The sequence below is a fragment of the Loxodonta africana genome, chromosome 3 (genome assembly GCF_030014295.1).
Source record: "Loxodonta africana isolate mLoxAfr1 chromosome 3, mLoxAfr1.hap2, whole genome shotgun sequence".
NCBI lineage: Eukaryota > Metazoa > Chordata > Mammalia > Proboscidea > Elephantidae > Loxodonta > Loxodonta africana.
The window spans coordinates 192,031,844-192,051,664 of NC_087344.1; the positions used below are offsets into that span (position 1 = coordinate 192,031,844).

General features: G+C 43.8%; 1 protein-coding gene across 4 annotated transcripts; it reads right to left on the reverse strand.

Moving 5' to 3' along the window:
* Positions 1 to 1,141: 1,141 nt before the first annotated feature.
* On the reverse strand, positions 1,142 to 19,322 carry LOC135230843 (CD5 antigen-like). Of its 4 annotated transcripts, none has more exons than XM_064283056.1 (6): positions 19,064 to 19,322; positions 16,725 to 16,751; positions 12,915 to 13,241; positions 11,488 to 11,805; positions 6,893 to 6,961; positions 1,142 to 5,905 (listed from the first exon to the last, which is right to left on the reverse strand). In XM_064283056.1, exons 1-6 carry the CDS (start codon positions 19,089 to 19,091, stop codon positions 5,898 to 5,900), a joined length of 777 nt encoding a protein of 258 aa, XP_064139126.1. In that variant the 5' UTR covers positions 19,092 to 19,322; the 3' UTR covers positions 1,142 to 5,897. The 4 variants fall into 4 exon arrangements, with proteins under 4 accessions (XP_064139126.1, XP_064139124.1, XP_064139123.1 ...); XM_064283054.1 differs by having other exon boundaries at positions 6,641 to 6,961; positions 19,064 to 19,310; XM_064283053.1 differs by lacking the exon at positions 1,142 to 5,905 and having other exon boundaries at positions 5,912 to 6,961; positions 19,064 to 19,313.
* Positions 19,323 to 19,821: the final 499 nt, after the last annotated feature.

Here is a 19,821-nt window from a genome sequence, read left to right on the forward strand (position 1 = left end):
GAACCTGATCTTCTGGCAGATGTCTCCAAGTTCAAAAAAACTGTGTGTTTAAGAAAGGAATAGAAGACCTTATAGTTGAAACGTGCTGTTAGAGGAAGAGAGTAGCGCGAGATCAGATTGGAGAAGTAGGTGGGTGCCAGATCACGCCTTTTAGGAAAAGAATTTCACATTTACCTTGTGTGCAATGGGAAACGATCAAAGGGCTTTAAACAGGGTTGTAGGCTGATTCAAATAAAATTTGAAGAGAGAAACGTGCTTTAAAGAATGATTAAAACTTCACCAGGTGGAAAAGCTGAAGAAGATCATGTCCCAAAAAAAGTATGAATAGCTGTCACTTCTGAGTTCCTGACCCTCTATAATCCACCTTCACTGGATTTTTAACTGATTTGCGTTTTAATTTGAAGGGAATGAGACATAAATGTTACCTGGGTAAAACAAGTTGGTTGGACATCCATCCAACCAGGGCCACTGAAGTAATATCTTTGGATTGTACTTCTGTTATAGGTACTATTCCTTATCTTTTCAAACCAATAAACTCAGTTTTATAAATACAGTGAAAGTCAATTTATTATTAATAAATTGGGTTATCTAACCAATCTTGCCATCAAAAAAAAAAAAAGAATCTTGCCATAGACGGATGAATTATCACAATTTAAAATGAGTGAATTGGTTAGGATTTTTTTGGTTGGAAGTTCATAGGCCAACTCAAGAGAAAAGAAAAATAATTTATCATAAGAATGTAACAATTTCTCACACAACCCAAGACCAGGAATGCAGTTGGACCCCAAGAAGAGACAAGAATCAGAAACTGAAAATACTTCCTGGGTTCTCTCTGTCTTTTATCTCTGTTCCTCCCTGCACATCTGTTTCATTCTTATCCATTTATCTCTGTGGAAGGACTTCCACTTGTTTTTCCTTTAGTTTATTTTATTTTTTTGTAGGGTTAGGAGAGGATGGTACCCCTGACTTGTTCTGTGACCCTGGTCAAGCCTGGGCCTCGGTTTTCCCATCTGAGAAATGGGGGCAGCCCATGTTTTGGAGCTTACCTACATGGCTTACAAGGCAGGCCTGGGGTCCCCAGCAGGGCTGTCATGGTGGGGGCACCCTGGCTGTATCTTCTGGCTCCTCTACTCCTCAAAACCCACACATGAACTCCAGGCTCAAATTCTGCTTGTTTTTATTTTAAAAGTCCAGATTAAGTAGTGGCCACCTCTATGAGGGTCCCTTAGCTAGGTGAGGCGGAGATGGTCAGTACCAGTCTCCCACACCCCTCCCCCCACCCCTGAAGTGCTAGAATGGGAGCTTGACACGTAGAGGCCCTGGTCTCCTGAGCATGCCCTCTTATGAGTGGTCCCGCCCCACATTGTGTTCTCGTGGCAAGCTGCATGTTGGACAAGGTGTGAGGTTTGCTTTTGGCTGCCCTGTGTCCTGGGAGCCAGAGTGGTCAGGTGTAAGTGTTGCTGTGAGGCTCCCTCCACCCATGTCCTTGGTCACATGGCCACATCTGTGGAGGTCCGCACCCTGGTACACCAGAGCATGTCATGTGAGGCGTGTGAACCTCTCTGGGTCCCTGTGGCCGTGGGCCGGCTGGTTGCTTTTCCTGTGCTGGGTATGCTACGGAGGTTAAAAGCTGGGGGTGGGGAGGGTGTTGCTGTAGATATTTAATTTGGGGGGGTGGTGGGACTGGAGCTCCAAGGTGCAGGATCAGGCTGACCCCAAAGGTTGTATCCTCTCCTCCAAAGGACAGGGTGGGGAGCTTGGTTTTCTCAGGGTCCATGGGGGGCTGACACCCTCACAGGAGTTCCCTGGCAACCTGGGCCAAGATCTCTTTGATGTGGCCAATGACCTTCTCATGTCTGGCTGGGTTGTGCTACACGGCAACATGCGGCCAAGCCATATAGAAGTCCAGGTTACTAGCATGGGTGTCTCAGAATATCTACGAATTCTATACACTACACCCAACGTGTCCATGGACAAAGGAAGAGAACATGAATGTAGGTGAGCCCTTGGCAGTCTCTGTTTCTTCAGGCTAATCTCTTCAGGATCTGATATCCTATTATATCCACTCCATGTGCTGTGTAAAAAAAAAAAAAGGCCAGCCACAGATTCTGGGATAACATTAGCTCAGCTACTTGGAGAAACTAACCCTATTTTGGTCACAATTTCCAACTCCTAGGAAGGGCTGATTGATCTAGCTTGAGAAGGATGTCCACTCTTAATGCCGGTCATCTGTGGCCGGGAGGGCAAGATTATTTTGTTTAAAATCCAAGAGACTGTTTAAAATGCATGGACACAGTGGGTCCAGTATATAGAAAAAGAGAGCTTTGAAGACTAAAAAAATAAATATCAAAAATAAAATATAATTAATCTACAATAAAGGTAAAACTATGAGTGAGCCAGGTTTTTTTTTTTTTAATCTTAATGTCTATTTTAGTAACGGTGAGCTAACTGCTGTAAATAAACAACTCTGACATTTCAGTGGCTTCATATAAATAACATTTATTTCTTATTCATGTCACAGTCAGCAGAGTATGGGTGGGAGAGTCTGGCTCCATCTAATCATTCGGAGACCCAAGTTCCTTCCATTTTCTGGATCTGCCCTTCTATATATTCTTGGTGTCTTTCTCCAGTCGACCAGCAGATGGAGAGAGAAAGAGCATGGAGAAGGCGAGCTACTGTTAACTGTCTTGATGTGAAGGTATTATAAACAGCACATTCATACTCCAGTGAGAACTGGCCACATGGCTTTATCTATATATAGGAGAGCTAGGAAGTGTTTTTTTTTTTTTTTAGGAAGTGTAGACTAGTGGTGTGTCCAGGAAGAAGAATATCTGTGAGCCCTGGAAGTCTCTGTCTCTATGCTGATCTCTTCAAGCTATGATACCCTATTATACCCACCTTCATTTTGGACAGCAAGACAAGGCAGCCATATTCTTGGATCAGGGGATCCTTTTCTCTGGACAGTGCTAAGAGGCCAGCTTCATGTCCTTCAGGCTTTCAGTTTTCTGACAGCCTCTCCTTTGGTGGCACACTCTTATTGCATCTGCTAATACTGTCATTTGAAGGCCCTGGCTGGTGTAAATAGTTAATGCAGTCAGCTGCTAACGGAAAGGTTGGAGGCTCAAGGCCACCCAGAGGGAAGGCCTGGTGATCCACTTCTGAAAACTGAGGCACTGAAAACCCTAACGAGCACAGTTCTACTCTGACACACATGGAGTCACCATGAGTTGGAGTTGACTCGGCGGCAACTGGATTTGATACTATCAGTTAGGTTACTGTGAGGCCTTGCTTTCACCGGGCAAGTACCCTGTACTTTTATTTGATTGGTTTCTAGGGGTCTTACTGGATTGGAATTTTACAAAAGGAATTTTAATGGAGAAATAAGGGGAAATCAAAATTCCTCTTGTGAAGTTCTGTTGGCAAAACAAGGAAAGACTGTGAGAACAGATCAGTAGGCTGGGTCGATCCTAAAATATCTGTTAAGGCATTTTCTCCCCTTATAAGAAGCTAGATTTCTCTGCCTATTTCCAAGCTAGTTCTTAAATATTCATTGAACAAATATTTGTTGAACATCTACAGTGAGATAGTCGGTTAGGTGGTAGAAACACATTCCGGTGTCATTAGGAACCATGAGATCCCATAGACGACTTTAGCTCCCACTGCTGCCAGTCTGTCTCACTTCTTACCTGAATAATGCAGACAAAAGATGACAGGCACACCCTGAACCTAATGAATGGCCAAGTCCTTGTCACTAAATAGTATCAGTTTCATGTACTTTCTTGTAGACTCGTTTTTCAGAGGACCCCACTAGTTCTTCATTACAGCTTTACAGTGTCAGAAATTATTTCTCTCTGTTTAATGTTTTTGGATCCCCTGCAAAAACCTAGTGCTGAAGGAATGATTATTCTAAAGGCTATGGACTCTAGGACTAAGGAATGAGGACCTGGGGAAACACTGGCCTCCTAATCCCCAGCAAGTGGTAAGTCCTGCCCTCACTGGTACCCTCTTGTTTCACTGCACCTTCATTTCACTAGTGACCTTGCCTTCACAGCTGAACTGTTTTGGCCAAATTAACCAGAGTCAGGGTCCAGAGACATAAAGTTCTCGGTTAGGAGAAAAGCAAAAAAAAAAAAAAAATCATTAAGGTTAAAAAGGCATGACATCAGAGTTGGATTATTAGACATGTCAGTCCGAAGAACAGGAGATGCAGAATTGAACTTGAAATTCACAGGCTAGAGCAGGAAATAGGGAGAGAGCTCCATGCCCAGAGGAGAGAGCTATATCACACGTGGTTATATCTGCTGGCAAGTTCCCTTCTACCCAATCCTGCCTAAAAGGCCATTGCTGAGAAGCTGCCACACCTGCTTCCCTGTCAGCAGAAAAAGCATATCACAGAGGGGCAACTGTTCAGGCTGTCATATCTAATTTATTAGACAGTGTAAATGTAGACATATTATAAGTACGGAGCTTAGCCTCAGAGTTTAAGATTGTCCATTTTTACAATCAAGTCTTGATTGTCATTTTAGTATCATGATGTTTCACCTCAGATTAGCAGGTCCCAAAGCCTCAGTTCATAAAATAAAAATTACATTTTCTGATTGGCGTGAGACACAACTCTGGACATCCCAATCTCCTTCTGCCTTTTTCTTGCCCTTCTCCCAGTAGTAGCTCCATATCCAATATATTTTTCTTAGATAAAACTAATGCGTTTGTAACAGTCTTCTTGTTAAAGGCCAACCGTGTTGGCAGGTAGTATAGGGATGGACAAAAAATATATTTATCAGGGTAGTCAGAATGTCCAACATCTTTTTCCAAGTGTCATGAAAAAGGTCATGTCTTGGATTAGAGGATTCTGCCCCTGAAAAATGTTCCACACTCACCAAGGAGTAAGAGAGTAGAGAAGTATTATTAATTGTGATCACCAAAGACTTGATAAAAAGCTATAAGATGATTCTAAGATTTCCCCCAACTTCTGTGAAATTGTCTACCAACATTTCCTTTCGAATGTTCTTATTGCTCCATTCCTTTCATCTTGTTTGCAGACATAGATCTTGCCTAAGCAATGGATTGCACATCTGGTCAAAATGACAAGCCTAGGAGTCCCAGGCAGTTTGGGAAGAAGCAAAAAAGGCTAAAAAACTAATGTCAAGGGGTCAGTGGTGAGGAGAGGACAACTGGAAGCTCATCTTGCCCTACAAGAAGTTTCTATGTCTTCCCTCATAACTCTCATAATAGGCAAGGATGGGTGTGCTTGGCTCTGAGAGCAAGGCTTGAGCGCAGTGTTCAGACTCCTGCTTAGGGAAGGAGGGATGGTGGCTAAAGTTGTTGCCAGGTGAAAACCCCAGGTTTTGCTCAGCGTGACTTGTTACAGCCAATAAACGAGAGGCCGAAGTGGGAGATCAGAGAGATGTCTTTATTTTGTTGTACAAGGGAAGGAGCAATCGGGGCTGCTGCCTCCAAGACTGCTTGCAGGCAGCTTGGGGAGGTGGGCTTTTACAGAGAGCAGACAAGGAAATGCAAATTAATCATGAATATTCAGGATTGACCTTCACACAGGTGCTCCTAGCTTGGGGATGACTATACATTTTTTTCAGACAAAGGTTTGATCCCCCAGTATGGAGGAAGAGGTTGATTTTCTTCCATTAGAAGGTTAAATCTCCGCTCAGAGGCCATTTTGGTTATCTTGTCAAGGACAATTTCAGAAGAAAGGGAAGCTTATTCTGCTCAGTGTAGGAGCATAAGCCGAAGCAGGTGTCTCTTAGAAGTTTGGGCTCTGAGGCTGCCTGCCTCAAAGTCTGCAGGCCCAGCATGAAAAAAATGGAATAATCTGGGCCCATGAGACAAGTAGGGTCATTCCAGAGCTAGTGGGAGCCTGATGAAACATCAAGAAGACCAGGCTACGGCTCTGGAAAGACAAGAAGAACATACAGTAAGGGTGGCAACAGGTCATGAAAGGATTGTTTCATTCAAGCTCAAAGAGGCTAAGAAAATAGATGGCACCTTCCTAGGGCCTAAGACACACACCGATGGTGGGGCCAAGTCACAAACTAGTACAGTACCCCAGGGACTTACCCAACCAGCTCCCATGTGAGTCACAAACAATACTCACATATATTAGCACATTTTATCCTCCACGATCATAAAACTCGCTGAGGTAAATGGGGCAAGTGTCTCCCTATTTCACACACGAAAGCACCAGATTCAGAGCAATTAAGCGACTAGCTAAGATCCCATAGCTTCAAAGTAGTTGAGCAGGGCTCAAACTCCAGTCTTGTGTCACCAAACCCCTCCTTTTCAAGGCACTAAGCTGCTCCTCACATTCCTTGGTCAACTATCAGGTCTTACCTAGTTCCAGAGCCAAATAGCTCTGCACAGTCAGCTCCCATTCTGATTATAAAACTGAGCTGCTGACTGGTGGGTCTCTTGAGTCAGCCACTCAAGGGCTGCATTTGTATTTCCTGGCCCAAGTTAGGGCAAGGATTCTTCTCCCACTTCCCCAAAGAGGTCTCCAGTTCAGGGCTAGTATTCCAGGCTCTTTGAAAAGACTTTCTCAAGATTGTGTCCAAAGAGTCCCCACTTCCACTCCTACTCTGCAGCCCACACCAGGCCAGTCTTCATGGATTCCAGCTGCAGGACTTACCTGAGCAGATCACAGCCACATCTTCCTTGTGGGTGCAGTCATGATACCCCCAGAACCTGTGCCGGCACTGCTCTAGAGACAACTCATTCCCTGAGCAACGAACATCATCCAGCCAGATGGGGCCAACCCCCAGGCCAAAGTGTTTCTGGACTCCAAAGGGTAGAAGGAGGGGATGGCCACAGCCCAGTTGTTTGCATACCACCTGGTTTTCCTTTCTTCCCCAGCCATCATCACAGACAGAACCCCATATACCCTTGTGCAGCACCATCAGACGTCCAGAGCAGTGGCTCTCTCCTCCCTCCAGCTTCAGTTCAAAGGGATCTGTGGTGTCAAAGAGGAAGTCAAGGGTTGGAGAGAGGTAGAGAAAGGGAAAAAAAAAGTTCCTTTACATCCTCACTCAAACACATTGCATATGAAACTCTCCACATGTGTTTCTGTGTTTACAGTCCCTCTTCTAGGTCTCCGTCAGGTTCTAACACATGTGGCCTAGATCCCTTTCCTTAACAAATATATTTTCATTCCTCCACCTATGTTGTAAATCTAACATGTATGCATGACTTTCTAGTAGGTCTGAAAAACTAAAGAACTTAACAGCGACATGGGGTGGTTGGACTGCACCACACTGAATGCATTTTCTGGTAACTCTTCGGAAAGCCCAAGCGAGAATCAAAGCAGAGGCAGCACAGACTGACGATCCAGCCTGTCTATTCCTCTGAACCCATCTCTGCCCACGTGAAGATGTGGAATATCCACCACCACGGTTTCGGTTCTGCCAGCCTGAGTCCATGGAGCGAAAACTGACTACATAATGGGAGTCCCATCCCCATCAGCGAGTGGAGCTGAAAAATAGTTGACGGCTAAAATTTTGGTGTCCATAGTCTCTTAACGAGGATCCTGGCATACATGAGCAGTCGCCCAGAACCCAGCACCTACAGTATATACTTAGATCACTTTCCTGGGGTTTTGCTCACATTCTGGATTTATATTCCTGTCCTTGGTGACCCCCTGCCTCTCTCCTCTACAAAGGGGATAGATTCCGTTTCTCAGAACCTAGGATGCTAACCGAGGATTGTAATCAACTAGGGCAGGCATCTCTGAGGCATGACTCTGCCACTGTCCTTATAACAGGTATCAATATTGTTCAGAGACTTCTGATGCCACGGCCATACCCTCTTTTGATCTTGAGGCCAACTTGGTCAGTCACAGTTTACCTCTGTCTTCCTGAACCTGTAAGTTGGGTTGCTACCAGCCCCTTGGAAAAGGAGAGGCAGCACTAAGGCAGGATTAACTTCTCAGCTCCAGGTCCGTCCCTTCTAGCCAGTGACCAGTTGCCATCAAGTCTATTCGGACCCATGACAACCTCCTGCGTGTCAGAGCAGAACTATGTACCATGCGATTTTCAGTGACTGATTTTTCAGAAGTAGATAACCAGGCCTTTCTTCCAAGGTGCCTCTGGTTGGACTTGAACCACCAAACTTCTGGTTAGCAGCAGAGCACATTAACCATCCACACCATCCAGGGACTCCCCATCCTCCCTAATGTTGCCTAATTTCTCTCTCTCCACATGCCTAATGTTAAGATTACAGTATATTTGTCTTTACTCAAGCCAAAATAGTACTCAATACCAAGACTGAATTCTTAGAGGCCCCTCTGGTTCCTACGCCCCTGCTTCCTCTCTTTCATCTAACACTTTGGCAGTCAATTCTTCAGATATTTAAGACTTTGTGCAATAATTTTTCATTTGGGGAAAAGACCTAATCAAAATAGAAATTTAAGGTCAGCTCTTACTTAAAGAATTAATTCTGGGTGATTTCATGATTTGGTAGCATTCCAAAGAGATACTTTAAGCCACCAGAAATTTTAAAAAACTTTAAATCAGGTTTTTAAGTATGTTTTTATTGTATATTAGCTAGCCCCTATCTGTTTGGTATCACTGGAGACGGACATCATGCTTGGCTGATGAAAAAGAGGAAGACCCTTAAGGGAATGGATTGACACAGCAGCTCCAACAATGGGCTCAAACATAGCAATGATTGTGACACTAGCACAGGACTGGACAACATTTTGTTCTAGTGTACATACAGTTGCTGTGAGTCGGAACTGACTCTATGGCACCTAACAACAGCCACAATTTGTTTGGTTGAAAAACGCATATCAAAATCCCATTATAAATGAAGTAGGGAACAAAAAAAAATAATAGAAATAATAAGACTGGAAGTTGGTTCTTTGAAAGCATCAACAAAATTGACAAACAACTGGCCAAACTGACAAAAGAAAAGCAGGAGAGGAAGCAAGTAACTTGGATAAGAAATGAGATGGGTGACATTACAACCAAACTAATTGAAATAAAAAGGATCATAACAGAATACTACGAAAAACTGCACTTCAACCGATTTGAAAATCTATAGGAAATGGACACATTTCTAGAAACACACTACCTCCTTAAACAAAAAAAAAACTGAACAGATCCATAACTAAATAAGAGCTTGAAGAGTTTAAACACATGCACACACACACACAACAACAACAACAACAAAAAGCCCTGGCCCTAGTGGCTTCACTGGAGAACTCTACAAACATTCAGAGACGAGCTTATACCAATACTACTCAAACTATTTCAGAGTATAGAAAAGGAAGGAATATTCCTGAAGTCAATCTATGAACCCAGCATAACCCTGATTACCAAAGCCAGGCAAAGACACCCCAAAAAGGAAAATTACAGACCGATGTCCCTCATGAAAATAGATGCAAAAATTACCAACAGAATTCTAGCCTTCAAGCCTAGGAACTTCATCCCACAATGTGTTTGGTTATGTCTAAGAAGTTGCCTTGACTATGGCCCTTGTGTGCTGTTGTCTATATTAACATATGAGCAGCATGGAAAAGGCAGTCAAGAAATCAAAAAACGTATTGCACTGGGCAAATCTGCTGCAAAAAGCCTCTTTAAAGTGTTGAAAAGCAAAGCTGTGTCACTTTGAGGACTAAGGTGAGTCTGACCCAAGCCACGGTGTTTTCAATCACCTCCTACGCATGCGAAAGCTGAACAATGAATAACGAAGATCAAAGAAGAATTGACGCCTTTGATTTATGGTGTTGGAAAAGAATACTGAATATACCATAGACTGCCGGAAGAACGAACAAATCTGTTTTGGAAGAAGTACAGCCAGAATGCTCCTTAGAAGCAAGGATAGTGAGGCTTCATCTCACATACTTCGGACATGTTATCAGGAGGGACCAGTTCCTGGAGAAGGACATCGTGCTTGGTAAAGCAGAGGGTCATCAAAAAAGAGGGAAGACCCTCTAGGACATGGATTGACATAGTGGCTGCAACAATGGACTTAGGCATAACAATGATTGTGAAGATAGTGCAGGACCGGGCAGTGTTTCCTTCTTTTGTACACAGGGTTGCTGTGAGATGCAACCAACTCAACCAGCTCGACAACACCTAACAACATCAAATGAAAACGAATTTGCTTTGCAAACTTTCACCCAAGGCACAGTAAAAATTTTTTAATCCCTTTATATGAGCTAAACCAAAAAACAAACAAACAAACAAACAAACCCAGTGCTGTTGAGCTAATTCCGACTCATAGCGACCCTATAGGACAGAGCAGAACTGCCCCATAGAGTTTCCAAGGAGCACCTGGCAGATTCGAACTGCTGACCCTTTAGTTAGCAGCTGTAGCACTTAACCACTACACCACCTGGGTTTCCTACAGTGTATGTTTCGATCGTCAGGGTCCATCTCCCAGTGAAGTTTGTGCTCCCCCCTCAGCGAGAGGCAGAGTCTAGACCTAGGTTTTTTTACCCACTGAAGCCATTGTTATAACGGGGTCTTTTATGGAACAAAACAAATATGTTTCGGGTTTTAGATACACCATTTGGGAGCAAACTGCAGAGGAGGCGATTATCAATTCAAAAGCATGCTGAGTGGAAGAAAGAAGCCAGGCCAGCATTAAATAAATGTGCTACCGAAAATTGGGGAATCAGGCTCAGAAAACTTATACAGAATTCAATAAAATAATAGTTCGTATTTTTTTTTTAATAATATAGAGATTAATATTGTTTAATATACTAATAGAGCTGCTATAGTAACTGTCATGGATTGAATTATGTCCCCCCAAAAATGGGTGTATCAACTTGATTAGGCCAGGATTCCAGTACTGTGTGGTTGTCCTCTGTTTTGTGATTGTGATTTTATGTTAAAAAGGATTCGGGTGAGAATGTAATACCACCCTTACTCAGGTCACCTCCCCTATCCAATGTGGAGGGAGTTTCCCTGGGGTGTGGCCTGCACCACCTTTTATCTCTCAAGAGATGAAAGGAAAGGGAAGTAAGCAGAGAGTTGGGGACCTCACACCACCAAGAAAACTGCACCAGGAGCAAAGTGTGTCCTTTGGACAGGGGGTCCCTGTGCCTGAGAAGCTCCTCGACCAGAGGAAGGTTGAGGACAAGGACCTTCCTTCAGAGCTGACAGAGAGAGAAAGCCTTCCTGGAGCCGATGCCCTGAATTTGGACTGGTAACCGACTAGACTGTGAGAGAATCAATTTCTCTTTGTTAAAGCCATCCGCTTGTGGTATTTCTGTTACGGCAGCACTAGGTGACTAGGACACTGATTATGAGTTAGAATCGACTCAGTGATGACAGGTTTAGTTTTTTTGTTTGTTTACATCATTTTTATATACAAAGGCAGGTATTATTAGTCCCGTTTTAAAGACCAGAACATTAAGGATAAGCACAATTAACTTTGCTATGTGTATTTACAATTCTCTGTAAATAATGACTGAATAAAATTTCATTTAATAAATTCATGAAAAATCTTAGCCTCTGAATTTGCAGGTTTTACCTTCGCAGTGGACCCAAGTGTCTTCGTCATGGGTGCAGTTGTTCTTCCCCCAAGGCCTGGAAGGGCAATCCTGAATAGTTAGTTCTTTTCCTGAGCATGACACCTGGTTCAGCCAGATGGGACCTTGGCCCTGTGTAGCTCTTTTACAGTTTCCTCGGGTCAGTGTGGCCTTCCCACATCCCAGCTGCCGGCATACCACCTTGGCAGCCTGGAGGTTCCAGCCTGCTTTGCACACGGTGCCCCACTGGTCCTGATGCTTCACCTCCACTCGCCCTATGCAGCGTCCGGGGCCATCAGCCAGCCGCACAGTCTCTGGGACTGGAAAAAGAAAGAGGAAGTGTCTGTTCCCTGCGAGAACACAGTCTTCTTGAGAAAAGAGAATCAATGTATACATCTCTACTCTCTTGCTGTTTAGTACAATGTAGACTGGAGTGCTTAGGGCCTAATAACTGCTTACGAATGCTTTGCTGAATGAGTAGATGAATGAACCAATGAGTCAGTTCTGAGTTGAACCATTAATCATTTCTACGCATTTTTATTTTTTCAAATTCTTTTCACATTCAACTTCTCATTTGCTCCTCAAAAAAGGCAGATAGAAACACTGTGTAGATTTAAAAAAATAAAATAAAAAACCAAACACAATATAACATACAGAGAAGTGAAGTGATGTGCCCAAGGCCAAAGCCTTTTGCTATTAGTGTCAGCACTAGCACCCAAGAATCCCAGATTAGGGCTCTCAATCTTCAAGACTTCTAAAAAATAGGAAAGAAGCCTCAGCATCAGGTCACAAAGAGTCGGTGACTGTTTCCCTGGTAAAAAATTCATGGGAGGCCGAGAAAGAGAAGACATGGCTTAGCCACTTAGCCAAATCACAGTCTACTGGGGAAAAGTACACACAGAGAGGGGAGAAATTATTAAGACATAGAAAGCAAATGTATGCAGGAAAGGAAAGGAATAGAGAAAAACATGTGAGAGTGTGCTGGTTTCCCGTGAGCACCTCCTACCTACCTGACTAGCTGGTGGACAACTTGAGAGCCGAAACTATAGGTCAAGTATAAATTATACCTCGTGGGCTCATTTCGTCCCCCATAACTCCAACTCTAGATCCAGATACCTGGTACCCTATTCAGCATATGCTTCCTGACTGCAGGGGAGTCTCTGCATGTGCGTCTGTGTGTGTTCAGAAAAGAAACAGGTTCTCATACATCTTGTAACTAAGAGGAAGGCATTAGCTCAAGCAAGTAGCAGTAACAATTCTAGGTGAGGATAACGTTTATCGCTAGGTCAAGTGTGAGATGTGAAGGACAAGGGACCAATTAGCCATTGCAGCCCATGAGAAAGTCCACAGTGGGAAGTAAAGACAGACAAGTGTGGCCTTGTGGGGTATGGGCAGCTGGCAGATGGTCTGTGAGCCCTGCCATACTCACTTTCACATGAAGCTCCTGCGTAGTCTTGGTGGCTACAGCTCCCATAATCAGTATCTTCTTTCTCACATTGAGCCAGTGTATCTTCCAGCCCCTTGCAGTGGAACTCCTCGATGAAGAAGTCTTGGTTCTCTTCCGCCTGTGGCTTATATGGAAAACTACTCTGTGTTCCCTTCGCTGCTCCACAGCCCAACTCCCGGCACACCACAACTACGTTCTTCAAGTCCCAGTTGTAACCACACACAGTGCTCCACTGACCGTTCTGTTCCACATCTACTCGCCCTTCACAGCGGTGGGGGCCTCCCACCAGTTGCGCTCTGTATGAAGACTCTGCAAGGAGACGCACTATTAGCTGGGGACCCAGGAGAAGTCTAAAGGGTCCTCAGGGGGTGTGGTCAGTCAGCTTGGGACTGCTTCACCATTCACAGGCAGCATGGAAAGTCAGAGGAGGGGAAGGAGAAAACAGAAGGGAAGGGGAGAGAGAGGACCTGCAGGGCCCCATCTCTGAGCTCTGATTCTGCTACACCCTTAATTGTACCCTACCAAGAAATTCCACCTACAGACTCCTAGATATGACTGTAGGATTTTGTTTGCAGATTAAAGGAAGGATATTGATTAAAGATAAAGCAGAATTCTCAGAATCTCTGGTGGTCAGAACCAGAAGGGCCTATAGAGATTATAAAGCCCAATCCCACTATTTCACAGATAAGGGAGACAATCCCCAGAGAAGTGAAGATCCTACGGTCATACTGTAAATTAGCAGAAGCCCCAGGCCAGCATCCAAGTCTAGCGAAGGTTCCTATGTGATCTTTCTTGTTCATGACTCTGTCTCTCCCCACGGACGTCAGACGGAGGAGGGACTGAGAGATCGACGTATAGTTTGGGGACCTAAACTGAACAAAGGAGTCCTGGTGGCACAGTGGTTAAAGGGCTCAGCTGTGAACTGAAAGGTCCAATGGTTCAATCCCACTGACCACTTTGTGGGAGAAAGCTGTGGCATACTGTTGCCATGAAGATCACAGCTTTGGAAAACCTGTGGGGCAGTTCTACACTGTATGAGTCAGAATCAACTCGATGGCAATGGATTTTTTTTTTTTTTTTTAAGCTGAACAGCCTCTCTATCCCATTAGCAGTGACACACATCATCCTTGTTACTTCCTGTGACATTTTCCCATGCCCAAGCATCCAGGTCAGAAGAAATACAGAGAACACCAGACAAAGGAATCATTAGAGCCTCAGAGTCTCAGAGCCCCAATTTCTAGTCTAAGAGGTCACTGAGGATGGGTTTGGGGTAGGAGAGAGGCTCTATAGAACCTATACATGAGTTTTGAGGAATCCATGACTTGGTTCTGCTTCTCAAGTAGACTATGGGGGGCAAAAGACTAACAGAAACCTCTCCCTTCTCCTGAAGCATAGAAGTAGAATAGGAAACAAACAGCCCATCAGGCAACACTTGTTGAGTGTATACTATGTTCAAGGTATTATTTTATGAACTTTGAGAACAGCGATGAATAAGACAGGTAATATTGCTGCCCTCAAGGAGCTTATATTTAGTCACTAGGCTGAAGTAATCCCTCCAAGTCTCCTGTAGCTCCAGAGTGAAAAAGGTAAAGAGAGGAATTTGTCACGCTCCACAGAGTGGGGAAGTTAGCCAGTGGGACATTTAGCTGAGAGAGGTCTGGTTCACCTGGAGGGATCACATTTGGGCTGGTGGTCTGCGACCTATAGAGATATGAGTGGCTTAACAGATGTCAACATAGACCACACGGGATGACCCAGCTGCCTGCAGGGATGGAATATGACTTCTGAGGACCATATTTCCTGCTGCCTGCCTTGTCTCAATGCTGTGTAAACTCCCCAGAAAACTTAGAATTAACCCAGAAGAAGTGGTTGAATAAGAAAACACTGATCTGGCTGATATTAAACTGCACTGGAAAGCTTATGTTTAGTTTGTTCATTTGTTTTTTGTTTCTTCTTATTCCTTTTTTTTTTTTTTTTGGTAATATGCAGAATATATAGAATGAATACTTGAAATTAAATTAGTAATAGAAAAACTAAGAAAGTTACCATTTTTGCATCCGGGTTTAAGGCTGATACATTTGGGTACAAATATAATTCTTAAGGAGTCACCCAGAAATAACTTTTGAGTCAGTATAGTTCATCATAACTAAGACTAGAGTTTGCATTGACCTTGTTATTTACTCCAGGAAAGATTAGCTAGTAAGATCACAGTCAGGTTATTATATTTGATTTTGGGTGATAAAATGCTAGTTTTAAAATAAACTCCCTTTTAATGAGTTTTAATTTTCTGTGGAATGAAATACTAGAAGAGCCCATGGGAAAGAAGAAATATGTATTTTAAAAAAAAAGAAATAGTAAATATAAAAGAAATTCAGCTTGCGGGGAGAAAGAATGGCTGAGTAAGATTTTAAAGCTACAAAAGAGTAGAAAGAATCATCAGGGCAGTTGTGTCCTAGGCGGTGCCGTTAGCAGCCTTTAGCATCAGAAGGCTTTAGAGAGGGAGCCAGGGTCAGAAGAAAAACATCCTAGAGTACGGGGAGGTTTGTCAAGAGAGCCATTGTTTCCCAATACCAGCACCAAGGAACAGTCCTGGAGGCCAAAGTAAAAAGATCAAGTCATCTGAGAGTTGGACTGAGGACCCAACAACTGAGCTCATTAAGAAATCAAACTGCATCCAGCAGGATGCAGAAGCTTCCACACCCATAGCAGAGTCTGTGGCTTCCTCTCTCTAGTAAACTCTCTACTCGAGAGAAAGGATAGACTGCAGGGACTATGTAAAAAAAAACTGATATTCTACAAACAACCCCCTTGAGTTTGTACCATCATAACCTCCCTCTTCCATAGACTTATGCTCTTTGTGCAGCCCAACCTCTGCTTGGTTGTGCAGGTTGTGCGTTGCCCAAAGGCTCCTTGCAGAGGTGACCAATGGAGGCTGACATCCAGCCTGAACTCTGCTGGTCCAGCCATGTACTGCGCAGAGGCAGATGGATTCACAGTTCAAATAAAGGTAACATTAAGGCTGGCAGGGGGACCTGGATGTGCTGGTTCCAAGTGGAGCAAAAGGAAGTTCATTTCCCAGAGATAGCCACCAGATGGTAAGGTACCTCTGTGTGTGTGTGTGTGTGTGTGTGTGTGTGTGTGTGTGTTGTGTGTTGTGTGTGCCATAGAGTAGATTCTGACTCATAGAGATCCTACAGGACACAGTAGAACTGCTCCTACTTGGCCTGAAATAAAGCCATATGATACTTAGATGTTGGCCAAGCATCTTGGGCCATGGAGGCCAAGTGGAGAGGAGTCCCCTTGCAGGATAAAACAAAAGCAATCAAGTCAATTCCAGCTCATAGTGACCCCAGAGTAGAACTGCTCCCTAGAGTTTTCTTGGCCGTAATCTTCACAGAAGCAGTTCACCAAGCCTTTTTTGCACATAGACGAGTAGACGAGTGCAAATCGTTTGCACCAGCCAGAGACTTCTCATTGCAGGATGAACCACCCTAATTCCTTATAAGTTCTGGAGGTAGAAATCTATCCAGACAAGACTGAGAGGGGGTGGGAATGCAGAAAGGCAGATGGGTTGACACAGTGGCTGCAACAATAGGCTCAAGCATAACAACGATTATGAAGACGGCACAGGGCCGAGTGGGGTTCCATTCTGTCGTACACAGGGTCACTATGAGTCATAACTGACTCGGTGGTACCTAACAACAACAATTTCCCTGTGGTCCGGTTAGTTTCAAAATTTCCACTTTCCTGAGCTTGAAGGCCTACCTCTCAGGAATCCCCCAAAAATCTTACCTATGAGGCCAGGTCCAGTGCAAATGGCTAGGGAAAAAAGAAGGCAGTGAGTGAGGTCATATAGTCAATTTCCAAGGCTTTGCTGACTACAACTCTCTGGAAGGCCCTTGCCAAAACTTGCGCGATAGTTGGGGCGGTACATATACAACCTCCAAAGTCAGGCTTGTTGGCACCTTCTCCTGGGATGGCCAGCTTCAAAGGACACATGGACATTGGCAAGGAATTACAGAGACCAATTCTACCACAGCTAACTGACCCCATCCTGCTCCCCGGACATGTGATGGGAACTCTGTGCCAGACATGCCTAGATTTGGATTTCTATTCCAGTCAACTATGTTGATTGGTTAATACAGCCTGTAGTTACAGTGTGGTAAAGCCACCTCTGGGTCAACAAAAATGAGTTGCTGGAGGCCACTGGAAAGATGCACTGGTGGGGGGAGGTAAAGACACAGTGGGGGCCGTGCAAGGAGTAGGGAAAAGTGGTGGGATTGGCCTGTGTGCACTGGCACTGCATTTAGTCCAGGGTCAGCAAATTTCTCCTTCAAAAGGCCAGATAGTAAATACTTTAGGCTTTGTGGACCATATGATCTCTGTTGCAACTACTCAACTCTGCCTTTGTAGTTTAAAAACAGCCATGGGCAATAAGTAAACAGATGGACATGGCTGTGTTCCAATAAAATTTTATTTCATGTAACTTTCACGTGTCACAAAATATTATTCTTCTTTTGAATTTTTAAAACCATTTTAAAATGGGCTAGTTTACAGACCCCAGATTTAGGCCAGTAGGTTAGAAAGCAGCCCTCTACTCAGTTCCAAATCTCTAGATTTATGCATCTGCACTCGTTCAATATATTGGAGTTTCTTCCTGGAGGATCTGCTGGGTTGGACCCTTTCATTCCTAAGGCTCTCTCCTAACACTGTACAGTCCTGAGCCCTGTGACCTCCAATAGTCCTTGAGGGCTAGGTATTTTCAAGTGCAGAACTCCTCCCTTATCTTAAAGGATTCTTCTGAAGGAACTCATACCTTTGACCTTCCACTCTAGAGTTTTTCAGGCAAATCCAAGTATCTCAGTGGCTTGTCCTGGGATACTTTCTTTTCTTGGTTTCCAAGGAATTCCTCAATAGCCCCAGGCCCTTACTCTTCAGGACATGCCCACACTCAGACTCCGTGAGTTCTGGTTTGCAACTGCCTAAAACCCAAAGTTATACTTATGTGAACCATTTGTATAACACTCTACATGCCTAACAATGAACACAAAACATTTTTCCATACAAAGGAAATTGAATGTGCCAAGTTTGATACCAAAAACCAAAAAACCAAACCCGTTGCCATTGAGTCAATTTCAACTCATAGCAACGTGAGCTGGAAATTGATATAGCTACTACATGACTTGAAAGCTCTCCTCTGTAGGGAGGGGGATAATGCGGGTGACACAGACCAATAATGCTTCATGAAGGAGCTGGGTCTGAGGTAAGCCTGGGAGATTCAGCAGTACATTTATGATGGGCAGAGCTGGCTCTTAGGTGCTGTGGGCTATATAGATGTTTCAGGAAGTGTATACTTGCCCAGTTGTGTGTGTGAGAGAGAGAAAGAGAGAAAGAGGGAAACCAGGACTTCAACAAGGCAATGAAAATGGATGAGATTGATTAGAAAATTTATCTAGCAAGCATTGCATTGTTAGATGTCCTAAATTAGTTATCTCATGCAAACATTCTTAACAAACCTGTGAGAAAGATAACATTATCTTCATTTCATAAATGAGAAATCAAGATATCACAGATGTATGGTAACTGACATATTGAATGACAGATAAGAAATTAAAGAGCCAAGATTGAAACTCAGGTCTCTTTAGTTCCCAAATCCCCATTTACTTTAGATTACCCTGGGTGTTAAGAAGCTGGGAGAAATTAGGGAAGTGTGATAGAGAAAATTTTTGAGAGGAAACCAAGTAATATGATTAAAAAAAAAAAAAAAAAAGGAGTATGTCTTGTGGCTCATCTTCCTTCCCTTGCTCTACCTGTTTTCTCATAAATAGTACTTTTCGGGAAATTTATGTAAAAAGGGAAATGGAAAGAAAAAAAAAATGACCATAAATAGGTCATTGCAAATATAAGGGGAATAGATTTTAAAAATCTGGCCATCAAAGTAGATTATAAATTGGGTGTGGATTAAGTGGCTTCCTTTGGGTTTAGAAGAGTTGCTAGGTATAAAGAAAGGAGGCAGGGAGAAGCTGACCTTGGAAGAATGGAATCTGTGCAGGCTTGGCAAGTGGAAGATTGTCCTGATCAAAATCCGAGAAAACTCTGGAGTCTAAGCCAACAGGAGCAGAGATACTCACCAAGGATCAAGGAAAGTAGCAGAGCCATGACCTGGGCAGCTGAAGATATTGAACTGAAATTTAAGGCTGGAAGGAAACCCCAGAGTAGCAATATTCAGCTTCAGCTGCAAGTGTGTCTGGAGGGTGAGGGCAGCAGCTCCTGTATGTGACAGAAGTGCTCTCAGATGACCATGAACCAATGGATTTAGAAGGCAGAACTGATAGGCTGGACTTGCTGAAATCGGCATGTTTCCAGAGGAAGGGAGGTGGCCGGAAACGGCAAAAAGATGTTCACAAAAACAAAACAAAAAAACCAGTCTGTCATAACTTAGCTCTGCTATAATCCCAGTCCTATCCATATCTGCATTAGTTCCTTCACTATGTAAACAGGGGAGATAGTTCCTACAAGGAAACTCAGATGCTAGGAACAGGGCCATTTCGTAGAAGGCCAGGCAACGCTTTGTCTCCAAGTATGGTTTGTGGGGGCAGTAGGCCAATTTTGATTCCTTCTCTTCACAGTAAGCGCCCAGAGAATACGGAAGCCAGAGGCCATAGAAAGAATGCAGAGTTGCCCATGGAGGCAGTCATAATGGGCCACGATCCAGAACCAAGATGTCAAGTTCTATGAAGAGGGCTGGATTTGCTTATTGTCTGTGTCTTTCCAGGTGTATTAGGCCCACCTTTGGAAACTGAGTGGAAACAGCTCCCCGTAGTGATGGACATTATGATTTCTGAACTTAAGGTATCCTTAGGTCTAAGGAATGATGAACAGAGATGAG

What these genes read in the sequence shown, in the direction of transcription:
- LOC135230843 (XM_064283053.1), bottom strand. Translation starts at nt 19,091, where the DNA reads ATGGCTCTGCTACTTTCCTTGATCCTTG. An exon ending in CACTGGACCTGGCCTCATAG is followed by an intron (nt 13,242 to 16,724) that starts GTAAGATTTTTG and finishes GTCTCCTTGCAG; the next exon opens with AGTCTTCATACAGAGCGCAA. An exon ending in CACTTGGGTCCACTGCGAAG is followed by an intron (nt 6,962 to 11,487) that starts GTAAAACCTGCA and finishes TTGACACCACAG; the next exon opens with ATCCCTTTGAACTGAAGCTG.